General features: G+C 45.1%; 2 protein-coding genes across 35 annotated transcripts in view; one reads left to right on the top strand and one right to left on the bottom strand.

Annotated features, from left to right (window-relative positions):
• Positions 1-401, bottom strand: part of EXOSC7 (exosome component 7) — a 36,162-nt gene extending 35,761 nt beyond the window's left edge. For 2 of the 3 annotated variants that reach the window (XR_678920.5, XM_009445320.5), the window contains exon 1: positions 289-401. Coding sequence is in view for 2 of the 3 variants with exons in the window: in XM_009445320.5 (XP_009443595.2) it covers positions 289-345 (57 nt within the window). In the remaining variant the exon portion in view is untranslated. The remainder of the gene's footprint in view (positions 1-288) is intronic. The other variant, NM_001251892.4, reaches the window with a different exon arrangement.
• The window catches only part of ZDHHC3 (zinc finger DHHC-type palmitoyltransferase 3), a 61,083-nt gene continuing 47,417 nt past the window's right edge, over positions 386-14,051 (top strand). For 6 of the 32 annotated variants that reach the window (XR_010155581.1, XM_009445333.4, XM_009445330.4 and 3 more), the window contains exon 1: positions 440-697. The gene's annotated coding sequence lies outside the window, so the exon portion shown is untranslated. Of the gene's footprint in view, positions 698-1,089; positions 1,402-3,552; positions 3,619-6,645; positions 7,042-14,051 lie in introns of those variants that run through there. The other 26 variants (XM_054680638.2, XM_016940883.3, XM_054680646.2 and 23 more) reach the window with 15 other exon arrangements.

The following is a 14,051-nucleotide window of genomic DNA, read 5'->3' as shown; positions in this document are numbered from 1 at the left end:
CTGGGGCCGATGCTCTCTCACTAAGAAAAGGCCTCCGAGACTGCCCAAGCTTCCTGCCCGGGTTCGGAATCTTATAGACCCGCAAAACTGCAAATGCGCTAACAGTCCTAAAAAGGTCCGCGTTGCCAGCTCTGAATTGCAAACGCCGACAGCAGAACCGTTTAATCACAAGGTAAACGGAGAGTCGCCGCAGCTCGGCTGCCTCCTCACTGGCAAACCCAGGGCAGGCCGCGACCCGCAGGGCCAGGCTGAACCCGGCGGCCGACCCAACGCCGCTGCTGTAGCTACCTGGACGCCGTGGACGATGTACACCTTCTCCGCCTCGCTCAGCGCCACGGACGCCATGCTGCCGAGCTGCCCCACGAGCCGCACGTCATCTGCGCGCGACCCCTCCTCTGGACCGCGCCCCCACGTCCCACCCCCACCACCCCCCCGTCCCGCGTCAGCGCGTCATCAACCTGCGCGGCGGCCGCTCCTGCAGCCGCGGCCGCCGCCACTGCCGGGAGAGCTCGATGGGCTTCTCCTGCGCGCCGCCCGGTGTCTGGCCGAGTCCAGAGAGCCGCGGTGCCTCGTTCCGAGGAGCCATCGCCGAAGCCCGAGGCCGGGTCCCGGGTTGGGGACTGCAGGGGAAGGCAGCGGCGGCGGCGGCGGGAGCCCCACGGGGGTCTGGGACTGGGGAACTGCCTCCGGCTTCACGGTCAGTTGGGAAGGGAAACTGGGGTAGGAGTGAAGAAGCTGGGGTGAGGCGAGCCCCACGGGCCGGGGGACTCCCTGTGGGAGAGGCGTGCGGCGTAGTTGTTCAGAGCTGGAGTTGACTTAGGAGCGCGTGTGTGTGTGTGTGTGTGTGTGTGTGTGTGTGTGTGAGAGAGAGAGAGAGAGAGAGAGAGAGAGAGAGAGAGAGAGACCGACTAAGGAGGGGCGGACGTCGTGATTGGCCCGGGGGTGCTGTTTCCCTGCTCTTCTCCCCTCCATTTCTCTAGTCCCTAGGATGGCTGGAGAGGCGATGCAGCCCTCCCTAGGTAGTTCTTGGTGGGAAGGGTCCGGGAATGGGGGACACTAGTCCTAAGGCGTCCCCACCCCTCCACCCAGGAATATCTCTCGCTGGCTCGCTGACTCTCTGTGACCGAACGCTGTCCCATTACCTTGCTGGGACCTCTTGCCTCGGGTGCTTACCAGAGCGTTGTCCCACAGACGGGGGAGGAGGCGCTTGGTAACCGGCCCTGGCGAGGTGCGCAGTGCCCGGACGTCCCCAACGCTTCCTAGCGGGAACTGGAAACCCCGGCTTGATGGAAGTGATTACTGGGAGCTGTGAGCAGTTGCCCGAAAAAAAGCCAACCCCAACCCCTTGCGATGGCCGAGTGGGAGTATGGGCATTGGATACCCGGAGAGGATATCTGCAAGGTGAAGCTGGGGTCACCAAAGGAACTCATTAAGGCGGGGCTGACAAAGTATGGTGCAAGTTTTAAAGGAGCCGTGTGGATAAATGGGAGAAAGTTAACCCAAATTAGTTGAAGCAAGGAGGGCAGGTTAAAGCAATTCTGATGACTTTCCTGATGTTCCATTTTTGAGGACCCTCAGCCAAAAAAAAAAATGGTATTTATCAGATAGTGGCTTCAAATACAGTTTCAGATAACTATTGGGAGCCTACTATAGATAGGCTTTGTGCTACCTTTAGAACACAAGACAAGTAAAACATACTATGCCCAGAGAAGTTCCCTGGGCAGATGAAGGCTCCAGGGCCAACATAACCACAGATCATGGTGGTTAGAGCTATGATGGTCGCATCAGTGGGCACAGTGGGATTGGGAGGTCGTCTGATAAGGTTATAGAGAGGAAGTGCTTGCTCACATTCTTAAGCATTAAACTGCTGAGCTCCAAAATTGATGATCAGTTCTTCGTAGACTGGACATTAGATGTTTCTTATGTCTCTACATAATTCTCCACAGGGGCATCTAAAAGGAAGACAGCTTGCAGGGTTGGACTTTGCCTTCCAGGGAAACTGAAAGAGGTGAAGCCGGAAGGATTTCCTCCCTAATGAAGGCACAGGTGCCCCACCTGTTGTGGCACATAGATGTGTTTGTGTGTGGTTGGACGGCTGGGTTTTATGTGAGGAGCTCTGTTGTGATAAGATAACATGAGATTGCTGATGTTATAAATGATATTTTCTAGATGTGCTAGAGATTGCTCAGAAAGGAGAGACCCTGGAAGTGGGATTTTAGAAGCTAGGATATCTGAGGAGACTGAGGATTTAAGAGGTGACAGCAAATGGACAGATCAGAAAGACACAGGAAGAAAAGCCTGAGTTCAGATACCATGGAGTTATCTTTATATAAAGATTTTCCAATGTCTTAAAATATAGAACATGTATTTGAACTGTCCCCCCCTCACAATTGACAGGAATTCCATACTGGACAAGGGTCTGCAGTATTTGCTAAATAATGTTATGAACGATGTCTTATATATTAGGCTAAGTAGGTAAGAGAGATGTAAACAGTAGAATGTTCCTTTTTAAATTGTCTACTAAAACAAAGACAATCTTCACTAATCATTCTGCTTAAATGCTGCCAGAGCATTTTTATCACCTTTGCTGTAATAGTGCATTGGACATCTTTAAAATCCATAAATTCTGAGTTCTTTTTTAGTGTATTGAAGTAATTCGAAGAACATATGATAACCAAAAAAATCAAGAAGTCAAGGATGGCACAGTATTAAACCGTCTTGTTTTTCCATCACTATTAGATTCATTTATTGAATGAATAAATGAATTGGGGCATACTATTCTGTAGGTTTGTGTATTCTAAAACCTTATACTCTAATTTTCAACACTAATTTACACAGTGCTTATTGTATGCCAAGCATTGTTCTAAGCACTTTATAAAGATTAACCAGGCTAGGTGCGGTGGCTGACATCTGTAATCCCAGCACTTTGGGAGGCCGAGGCCAGTGGATCACCTGAGGTTGGGAGTTTGAGACCAGCCTGACCAACATGGAGAAACCCCATCTTTACTAAAAATACAAAATCAGCCGAGCATGGTGGCGTATGCCTGCAATCCCAGCTACTCGGGAGGCTGAGGCAGGAGAATCGCTTGAACCCAGGAGGCGGAGGTTTTAGTGAGCTGAGATCACGCCATTGAACTCCAGCCTGGGCAACAAGAGCGAAACTCCATCTCAAAAAAAAATAAAAATAAAAAATAACTGATTCAATCCTTGCAACAGCCCTATGATGCAAGTATTCTTATCCTTATTTTACAGATTGGGAAATGAGGCACAGAGAGGTTAAATGCCTTAACCAGGGTCACAGGTTACATCATTGGTAAATGGCAGAACCAGGACTTGAGACCAGGCAGTCTAGCTCTCCTGCCCATACTCCTAACCATCACCTTACACAGCCTCCCCCCAGGTTTTATTACATTCACCAGATTATTTGGTGAAGGAAATCCCAATTTTGTTATGGCGTTGGTAACTGTCCTATGAACTATATAGTTAATCTTAATTCCAAAAGCAGGAAGTCTGTTCAAGCATAAACTCATATCCCTTGAATCATTTTTCTAGAGGAACATGGAATGTGGTGCTGATGGGATGTTGCTGTGTCTGTTGCAACCCAATATTTTAAACAAGGTAAAAGGTTATATATGAGCAGAATAAGAGCTTAACTCCAAGTAGCTAAGGAGAGAGCCCTCAATGGCAAAGATGGCTGATAGATCTGATACTAGGGTTGAGTAGCATGCATGGAGACCCAGATTCCAACCGTATGCCATACTCAGATATCTAGAAACTCCAGACAGTGTGTTTGCATGCCTGTGAGTCCCTGGTGTTCTTATGGGCATAAAGAGATAAACTCAAAACACAACACCTGCCTAAAAGTAGTTTAGAATTTATTATAGTGGGGGAGCCCAGGACCTCGAACTACTGCATGAACAAGACAATAAAATAAAGTGCTCAATTGAGACGTGGCAATTAGAAGAGAGGCCAGCCTATAATAAGGTGCTAATTGTGCAGGCCAGGTATCAAATACAAAAGGTAAAGAGCTGCTGCTAGCCACAAGCCGGCAACAATAACATGACAGAGATGGAGTAACTCTGTCCCACCCATCCTTGGTTAATTAAACCAATAAAAGCCAGTTTACAAAAGAGCTTCAGGGCAATGCTGAGTCTGTGGTGCTGATGTTGCAGAGAGCTTTTTTGGAGACAGAGTCTCGCTCTGTTGTCTAGGCTGGAGTGCGGTGGCACAATCTCTGCTCACCGCAACCTCCGCCCCCTGGGTTCAAGCAATTCTTGTGCCTCAGCCTCCCGAGTAGCTGGGATTACAAGTGTGTGCCACCACTCCCGGCTAATTTTTGTGTTTTGGGTAGAGACTGGGTTTGGCCATGTTGGTCAGGCTGGTCTCGAACTCCTGGCCTCAAGAGATCTGCCTGCCTTGGCCTCCCAAAGTGCTGTGATTATGGGCATGAGCCACCATGCCCAGCCGCAGAGAGCTCTTAAAAGCCCAGCAGGAAACCTTCTGTTCCCAGTCCTAAGCAGACATGGCCATGTTTTAGGCCTTTTCCTTTGCATTTTCACCATTAGCCCAGCACCCTTGAAATGTACAAAGTCAGTTACCGTTTTGCCTATAGATCTGTTTCCTTTAAACACTTTGCATTTGTCCCGCCTGTACCTTGTCTTAAAAGAATGAGGTGGGAGGATCCCTTAAGCCCCGGAGTTTGAGTCCAGCCTGGGCAACATAGACCCCATCGCTAAAAAATAATAAAATAAGTAATAAAATAATGATAGAAATGAAGAATATCTGTAAAGGATACTGTCATAGTCTGGCCAGCAGGTCTTCATCTGTCTTCTAGACATTGTAACTTGGGATTACAATGATGGAAAAATTGCTAGTAATACATGGGTAAAGCTTACTCTTAATTAGAGGAAAAGTTATACAGTCTTCATGTGTGTTTCATTTTGGGAGAGTGACAGCATGTTTCCTATGTCTCATTAGGGCATATTTGAGAAAAGGGGGTAACAGATCCTGCTTACCAAATGTAGAAATATTTAAACACATACACCCTGATAGCCATGGAAAGTAACAAAGTCTCAAGTAGAAGTGGAGGGGTGATGTCTCAGTGTTGACCTGTTAGGGGAAAAAATGAGGCTCATGCCATGCTGCCTTTAGTTCCTTCCTGTTTTGCATTTTAAAAAATCATTTGCTTTCCTCCTCGGAAGCAGATTTCCAGAGACAAATGGCCAGTTCATTCATGGCTGTCAACTGTGAAGGTGAGAAGGCTCCAGATGCATGTCCCACTTAATTCAGTCATACATCCTAATACATTTGGAATGCATGGGAAATGTCATCATTTCATAGTCTCCTCCAAACCATAGCCTTCGTAGTATGTATTGACTTGGCACTTGAACTCTTGGCAAGATATGAATATGTATTTCCTATTCAAGGTCAGTGGAGATGCAATGCCTTTGAGTGAGATCACTTTCTTACCTTAGCAAGGTAAGCCTAATGAGACAAGTACAGTTCTGGCCACAGTCCTGTTGCAGTAAAGTCTTCAGTATGTGAAGTGTATGTTTCTAAACCAAGAAATAGTAGCAGAGAATCTAGAAAGACAGGTTGTTTAGGAAGATAACAATCTATGGTAGAAAGACTTCCGGGCATCTTAGTCCAAAGATTTGGGCTTTGCTATTAACTTGCTTTATGACTTTGAACAAGTCAGTTAACCTAAGTCTCATTTTGCCCTCAAGTGAGTATCTTGCCAGGTTTTAAAACTCAGAATGGATCCTGGATATGCAAATATTTGAATATTGAAAAATGGCCATGTTTAAATTGGGGTTTTTAAGACTTCTTTCATTTACCACTTCATTATACTTGATATATTTTGCTAGTGCTTTTTCCACTCTGAAAAAAAATTAAATGAACAAAAGGAAGTCGTAATTTTATGCTGTACTTGATTGAAAAAACTAAACATGCTCAGGAAATTGCTAAGAGAGATAGTTACTAGTGGGCTTCTTTTTGAATATTAGCAAATCGGGAAAAGAGGTTAAGTGAAGCTTTTGGTAAAAAAATGTAAAATCCAAGATATTAACAAAGAAAACGTTGAATTTGCTCCTGAGAACAGAGGACTCATAGAATCTCAGCCCTGCAAGGGGCCCTAGCAATCAGCATGATCTTCCCCTTTGTTTTATCAAATGAGGAAACTGAGGCCCAGAATGGTAACTGTCTTGCCTGAGATCATGAGGTTAGCGAGTGGCAGGATTGGGAGTAAACTCTGGCCTCTTGATTCCAAGCTCAGTCTTCATTCCCTTTAGCACTAGCCTCCCATCTATTTCCAAAGCCCTCTGGTGAATGGCTGGAGAGCCCCTCACCAGGTAAGCAGGGGCTGTGTTCTCTTTCTCACAGCCCATTACAGCCTTCTTTCTGTGGTCCCAGGTTCCTCCCAGGGCTCTGCTCTTGCATTGCCACTTACAGTGCCTGGAATAAGTGATACCAGCAGATTCCTGAAAGTCAAATGGCTCCCCTTTTTAGGCCCTAGTACCTAGTACAGTTGCAATAACTGGTTCTCTCCCTTCCCTAGCTAGTCTTTCGGATTTCTCTAAGCACTTTTGCTTTTAGTCCCTAAAAACAACCAAGCTCTGGCCTAGCCTAAGTGATGTCACAGTGGCCGTGTGGCTGCACATGACACAATGTGGGCCCAGGTGTCGTTCTCAACATCCTCAGGTGGGAACCTTTGCTGATAGGTCTCTGCCTAGCATGGGGGGAGGCGTTTTTTCTCACAAAAAGCAGCATTCTGTTACTTGGCACCACAGGAAGTATTTCCCAGCTAAAGCAGATTTTAGGGATTCAATCCTAGGTGACTCTTCTGGCTGAGGCTTCACGGCCTTCCTGCCTCCTAGGTTAGGGCAGGATCGGTATTCTAAATGTTGGCTGGTATTCAGCCAGGGCCCCACCTTAGAGCCCAAAATGCTTATGTTCAGGCCTGTGGCCTGTGAGCACCACTGCATGCAGCCCACTCGATAATGCCACCTCTGCATAACCATGGGTGGACAAGATAGCCAAACCGTAAGTAACCCAAGGTCACTGATGGAAACATCAATACTCCTCCCCCTTTTATTTTCTAGTTACTAGACAAAATTTAATTATTGTAGTAAGTAGTGAAAAGCAAGCCCTGGGGCAAGAGCAGACTTTGGGAGTATATCCTGTCTCCACCACTTCCTGGAAGTATGGTTGTAGGCATGCTTCAGTTTTCTCGTTTCTAAAAGCAGGATGGGGAAGTGGGCATTTATACGTGCAAAATAGAGTAGATGTGAGAATCAAACAGGAAGAGGCATGTGTAGCAAGCAGCCCAGTGCCCTGATGGAGGCAGTGGTGACACCTTAAGTGAGGGTCAGGAAAGAATCAGGGCCCCACCCTACATTCAGCATATCCCACACTTTGGCAACAATCAAGCAGAACCGGAGCCTACCCTCACAGAGGCCAGAAGGCAGTTCATTGTCAAATGAGATCATGCACTGGATTACAAGGGGTTCACAAACTATGAGAGTATCACCGTCATCGACAAGTGTTCATTGGGTAGCTGGAGCAGTCATTTATTGTTGCCTTTATGAAAATGCTCCTGCTGGCTTACAAACTTCCTGCAAGGAGAAGTTAATGCAGGGAGGTGGCAGCGTAGCAATTAAACAGATTGTAGTAGTTACCATCCATTAGACCTAGAAAACAAGTTAGCCACCTCCCTGTGAAGATCCACTGACTCCTTGAGCTTCACTTCCTTACTCATCTGTAAAACAGAGTGGACCACAATTTGGAAGCAGGGCGGGTAGTTCTCACAGTCTCTTTACAAGCAGCTATGTTTTTGAGGGCCCAAGTCTGTGAGGTAACCCAATGAGTGTCATACTCCATTAATGAGACAGGTGCCAGAAGGGGCTCATAGAAGAAGGAATGCTCAATTTTTATTTATTCATTAGTTTGTTTGACAGGGTCACACTCTGTCACCCAAGCTGGAGTGCAGTGGTGCAATCTTATCTCACTGCAGCCTCAACCTTCTGGGCTCAGGCGATCCTCCTATCTCAGCTTCCCAAGTAGCTGGGACTATAAGCACACACTACCATGCTCGGCTAATTGTTTAAGATTTTTGTAGAGATGAGGTCTCGCTATATTGCCCAGGCTAGTCTCGAACTCCTGGGCTCAAGCCATCTGTCTGCGTGGGTCTCCCAAAGTGTCCTTACAGGTGGGAGGCACCATGCCCAGACTTGTTTTTAAAGAATAGGTATTATGGGTGCCCAGAAGCTAGTGAAAGGAAAGTCTGCTTAGAGTGCCTTCTTGAGTGTTTTTGTTTGTTTGTTTTGTTTTGTTTTAAAGAGTCAGAGATTAGAGATCCTAGTCCATCCCCCTCACTTTAGAGAGGAAGATGCTAAAGCTAAGTTGAAGTAACTTCTCCTCAGGTCCCTCAAATGTGTGTAAGGGAGCAGGAAGTACAACTCCTATTTCCTGCTTGTGCATTTCTCTCATTCCAACTTTGGGTGGAAAAAAAAAAATCCATGTGCTGTGCTAAAAAGTGCAGTCTGTGACGGCAAGCAGAGCCGTTTTGAATCCTGGCTCCACCACCACCTCACTCAATGCGACCTTGGGAATATTCCCCAACCCCTCTGAGCCTTACTTTTTCCATCTCTGCAATGGCGAATAAAAGCTGCCATGCCGGGTTGCTGTAAGAATTAAAACGAGCTGCTTTGCGTAGTCCTGAAGCATAATAGGCATTCAGTTAATGTTGATGCCCATCTCCATTGCTGTAGCCAGTACTGCATGTTTTGCCTAAAACAAAAGTTTTCAACAAAATGTCAAAAGGACTTAAATTTTCACATTTGTAAAACAGGAAAATTTGACTAAAATCTACCACATGGTCTTTAATATTTCTCCCAGCTCTAAAATTCTGATTTTTTTTAACCAGTTACTCTTACAAGTGGCTTGTTTTAAACTTGTCTCAATTTTTCTGTTCATTGCAATGTATAAATGATACCCATGAAAAGGGAAAGTAGACCGTGTTACCCAAATGAGTGGTGTCTTCTACAGATTTCCAATGTTTGTAACATTTATTATGTCACACTATACATGAGTGTGTCTTTTTTTTCCCCAATTAAAAAAAATTTATAGAAACAAGGTCTCACTATGTTGGCCAGGCTGGTCTCTAACTCCTGGGCTCCAGTGATCCTCTTGCCTCAGCCTCCCAAAGGGTTGGGATTGCAGATGTGAACCACTACACCTGGTTCGGGTGCATATTTTTTTTTAGTAGATTAGTAAAGCCAGGAGCTGGTAAAATAGCCAATTGTAATAAAATAGTTATAGTAAGTAGAGGAACTGTTAGCCTCCATGAGCTATCCAAATCCCAGACTGTTTTCTGAAATGAAGGACATTGGTAGGAGTCTGAGTGTGTGCATGAATGGGTTTTGTAAGAAGGTGGTCAGTTATGAGGCAAGAAGGAAATTTCAGTTTACCGACCACTTCCTGGTTTCCTCAATGAACTGTAATATGTGTAAGGTTTGGCTTGGAGGTACAATATTTTACTTTTTTTTTTTCCATTTGTTTTTTGTTGAAGGCTGAGTGTGACAGAGACAAAAGGCAGGCAGAGGGAGACAGCCCCTGCTGTAGAGAGAGAAACAGTGTAGACTTGTTGGTAGCAAAGATCTTATAAAACAGGCCAGCTCACTCTGCCTGTCTGGACACTTTCCTTGGCTAGCAGGGTGTGCCGCAGAAGATAAGGCACCTTTCTTCTGTTAGGCTTCATACCACACCCTTACCTTTTTGAAAAAGTTTAGTGACTCATCCTATTTTTTAATGAAATATTTCAAACATAGTGATTCATGGTTCCTTCTTTGTTTTTCTGAGACTCATCTAAAAAGTGGGCATAAAATTTACAATCCTTTTGGATCCTTACACAAATAAAGGTAATTGTAGTGCAGGTGAATTAATTTTCTACTTGACCAATTTTGTTTCTAAAGCTTCTAAGGCAAAGATCATCTATTTGATCTTTGAGGTTGCAGGGCTGGCTTGTGAATACTTTAAGACTATCACTCTAAAATGTGAGAAGTTCTAAAGAAACAAACACCACATTTTTAAGACTGTACGATTTAAACCATAGAAGGTTAATGTTATATTGATTAGAGTGAATTTCAGCTGAGAGTTATAGACATATCAGAAAAGATGCTACCCTCTTTCAGTGGACATTTTAAGTGATTGTTTAAGGGTAGACTGAACTATTTAACTGTGGTAAGAATTAGTTTAGGTGGGAATTCAGTGTTTAGGACAAGTTCAAGAGGATACCAGACCAGCCCTCAACAGCAGTCTAGCATAATACTAGATTTATTAAAATGTCACATATTCACTCGAAACAAATTTTGGCTTAAGCCAAAAGCATCCTATTTTAGAGTTTCTACTATGCTGATGTTCATGACATCTGCTAAGAGGCTGATGAAATTGAGTTTCAATTTTATAGTTCCTACTTGTAGGGAGCCAGAAAGTTTAATCCCTCAATTTTTGTTTTAAGTATATAGATTATCCTTATCTCTAAGCCAAGGGGAGATCATTGCACCTGATTTCAAGTTTGTTAAACCAGTCTGTATACAGCTATTTCATACAGGCTCCAATGGTTGAGTTAATTGCCCTTTGTTGATGCTACTTTATACCATCTCAAGATGTGTGCTGTTCACGAGTGCATGAATGTTCATGTGGATGTGAGAATGTGGGTGGATGCGGTGTTTTAGAAAAGTAATCCTCACAAAGTACTTTGAGGTGCTTCCAAAGATTTGGTTTTAGATCTGGCTAAACTACTCCATGACTTTAGTGTGGGATCTTGTCTTATAAAAGCAGGTGAATAGGACTTGTTGGCAATCTGAGAGGATGGGGGTCCTTGGTACACTTGCTGGACTGAGAACAGAGGCATTTTGGGACTCTAATACATTCAGTAGAGAACTTTATGTTTGATGTGACAATCATGCTTTGACCCTGTCCATAAAGCATGGACTGTGGGTCAGGGTTTTGTTTTGGGTTTTTTTGCCACATGATAAAGATTTGTAGGGATTTGCCCCTCACTCAACAAATGATGTAGCTGGATTCTGCCCATCACTAGCAGTCAACACTTGGCCAGGCCAGTTCATCCTGGCCAACCCGATGAAGTGCCACAGTGGGATGGGGCCTGAGAGCTTGGCATTAGCACCACGATGTTCAAACCCTTTGAGCTGCCTACTATGGAGAGACAGCATGGGGACTGAGGCATAAGTGGTATACCCCAAGGCTGACCCAGCAACCCAGTCCCTGGGGCTCATGGAGCCCCAGACTCCACTTCACTAAGTATATTTGTGTCTGTCAGTGTGGGTTAGTGGAAGAGCACACTTATGATTAGGTATAATGAAGCACGTGTGTTGTGTATGGATCTGGAGGCAATTCTCTGGACCACAGGCAGTTTTTGTTGTGGCTTTTAGAATAGCACTAATTTCAGGCATTTCTTGGTTTTGGTTTCTAGAACTCTATGAAGGAATACTAGCTGATTTCCTTTGACTTCCCACACACTGCCCCTCACAGAGCTCAGATCATCATTTTGACACCACATCTTATCAGGATTGCTGGCACTAGGGAGCTCCAGAACACCTCTGGGCCTGTGAATCCGTTTCCCCTGTGACTTCCTTACCCCCGCCCCTCCCCAGGCTTAGTTCCTTTGCCTTTCTGGGCTTCAGTGAACTCTTCTATCAGGTGAAAAGAATAATTACTTTGGACATGGAATACTAATATATGGAGGCGCTAACCCTTTTTAATGCTATAAAACCCTTAGCCAAAAAACTTCAATATAGATTACTATAATTCAAGTTACAAAATGATCATTGTTCTAGATCTTCCTTGGAAAACTGTTAGCCACTTAGAGGAACAGAAAACCTAATACCACCAAAATGAGACTCAGGCCTGTTGCCCTTGTGCCTCCCTGGACTTGTCGGCCTCTGGACGCAGACCTCTCATCTGTCTTGCCTGTCACTTCTAGAGTGGTCTTGCCACAGCATGAGTACTATTCCTGCACAACTTTCCTCAGAAACTTTATGGCTCACCAGTACCTTTCAGGATGAAATCCCATCTCATTATGAAATTTAGAGGCTTTCTAAAACACAACTTTCTCCTACCTATAAAGCCTCATCTCGAATCACCTCCTCTCTTTCCTACAAAGCCTACATCTGTCCACAGACACGCACACAGCCCTGGTCATCCTGCCCCTCCCCTTCCCCACTAGTACCACCAATTTTCCTGCCAGGCCCACCCAGCCCCCCTTGCCTTTTTGTAAGCAGTATGCTTCACTTGGCTCCAGGCGCTGCTCAGGGCCCACCCCTTCAGAAGTCCTTGCCATGGAAAAGTCTATTTATTTCACTTATGGTTGTTGGGGTTTTTGTTGCTTTTGGTGTTCGGGTTTTTCTGGTACTATTTGTCCCTTTTTTGTGCTATTCATTAGTCACCTATGTGTTAGCATTATTGTGGGTGTGTCTGCTTGATATATGTGACCAGTCACTCAGGAATTATTGATTTGGGCACATATACCAAACACTAGGCTACAGAGCTAAATAAAATGAGACTTGCAGGTTGGTAGAAAAAAAGCAAATAAGACTAGTGTTATTAGGTTGGGAGCTGGGGGAGGGAACTGGCAGGGCCTGAGCAGGGCAGCACACACACATTATTGTCCACATCATCCCTCGTGTGTGAGCCACTGCACAGCTCCTTGCATTTAGTGGCTGCTCCATGAATGTCTTTTTGAGTTGAACTGAATAAAGAGAGGAGTTTTTAGAGACCAAATAGGGCAAGGGGCCGGGGTGAAGGAGACAGGGAGGGGGAACTAGAGGAGGCTGCCCTTCTGAGAGCATGTGCTGGCAGAGGTGGTTTGGGGTTTAGGGCCCATCTTTGGGGCCCTGTCCCAGAGGCCTGAGTAACCAGTTCTGCCCAGCTCCTTGGAAGTAAGGACACTTGTAGGGAGGTGGGTCCTTGGCAGAGGTCTACTGCTCAACCCTAAGGATTGGAGTTTCTCTAATTCAAAATAGAAAAGGAAAAGGGGGTCCATATTTGCCTTTTTTGTTTTTGTTAGGGGCAGGATAAAGGGAACATATACAGTTTGTTTCGTGGTGGGGTTTTTTTTTTTTTTTTGCCATATGTCTCAGATTTTCAGTTGGCTAATTTAAGGAACAAATCCTTTCTTGAAAGCTACTTTTGTTGCTTTTGGAAGGTCTGGGGGTTAAGCAACCTTTTTATAGCAGTATGCCTTTCTTGGTTTCGATGGGGATATTTTGAAACTCTAAGTGTGGAATGTGCCCTTCAGGTCAGGACTTGGTGTCTGGCCCTGCCAGGTACACCCTTGGCTTGGTCCTTTCCTAGATCACAGGTTCTCGCTCACCAGTGAGGGTCATGGGAAAACAGAGCTCCTCTGTATACTCTTTGGTCCCACGTTGTTTGAAGATAGAACATTCCGGTTACTTGAGTAAGAGTCAGTCCACTTACCTCATGGTCCTACTTGACACACTGTCCACCATGCAGAATATGGTCACAGTCCTGAAACTAAGCAGACAGTGCCTCTAAGAAGTGGGCCTGGGATCACAAAGCTCATGCATTCATTTAATCAACACATGTATTAAGTGGCTACTCTGTGCCAGCCACTGGGCTAATAAGTCCTCCTCTCAAGGACTATATGGTGAAGAGCTTAGCAGTTGTTCCCTGAAGGCCTATTACCCAAAATGACTACCCTTTTGCAAATAAATCTAACAAGACTTAGTTTATTTGCTTTTCTAGCCTACAGCCAATTAGCAGTAGTAAATAGAGGATATGTGGGTATGACTGGTGACCGTAGACACAGAAATGAGTAGGCAGGAATGGAGGAGGAAGACAAAGGATCATATACAGAGATGCCAGAATGGCAATTATAACAGTCTGAGCAAGCCAGTTGATGTGAAGCCGAGACCCAGTGAATTTCAGTAGCCCTGAGGACATCATTACCTAACACACTCCAGTAGGTGATGTTCCTGGTAATAACTCTAAATAAATCATTCCAGAAGAAATGG

Source organism: Pan troglodytes, chromosome 2 (assembly GCF_028858775.2).
Source record: "Pan troglodytes isolate AG18354 chromosome 2, NHGRI_mPanTro3-v2.0_pri, whole genome shotgun sequence".
Classification (NCBI taxonomy): domain Eukaryota; kingdom Metazoa; phylum Chordata; class Mammalia; order Primates; family Hominidae; genus Pan; species Pan troglodytes.
Note: the sequence above shows the minus strand (reverse complement) of the source record. Positions and strands in the feature narration are given on the sequence as shown.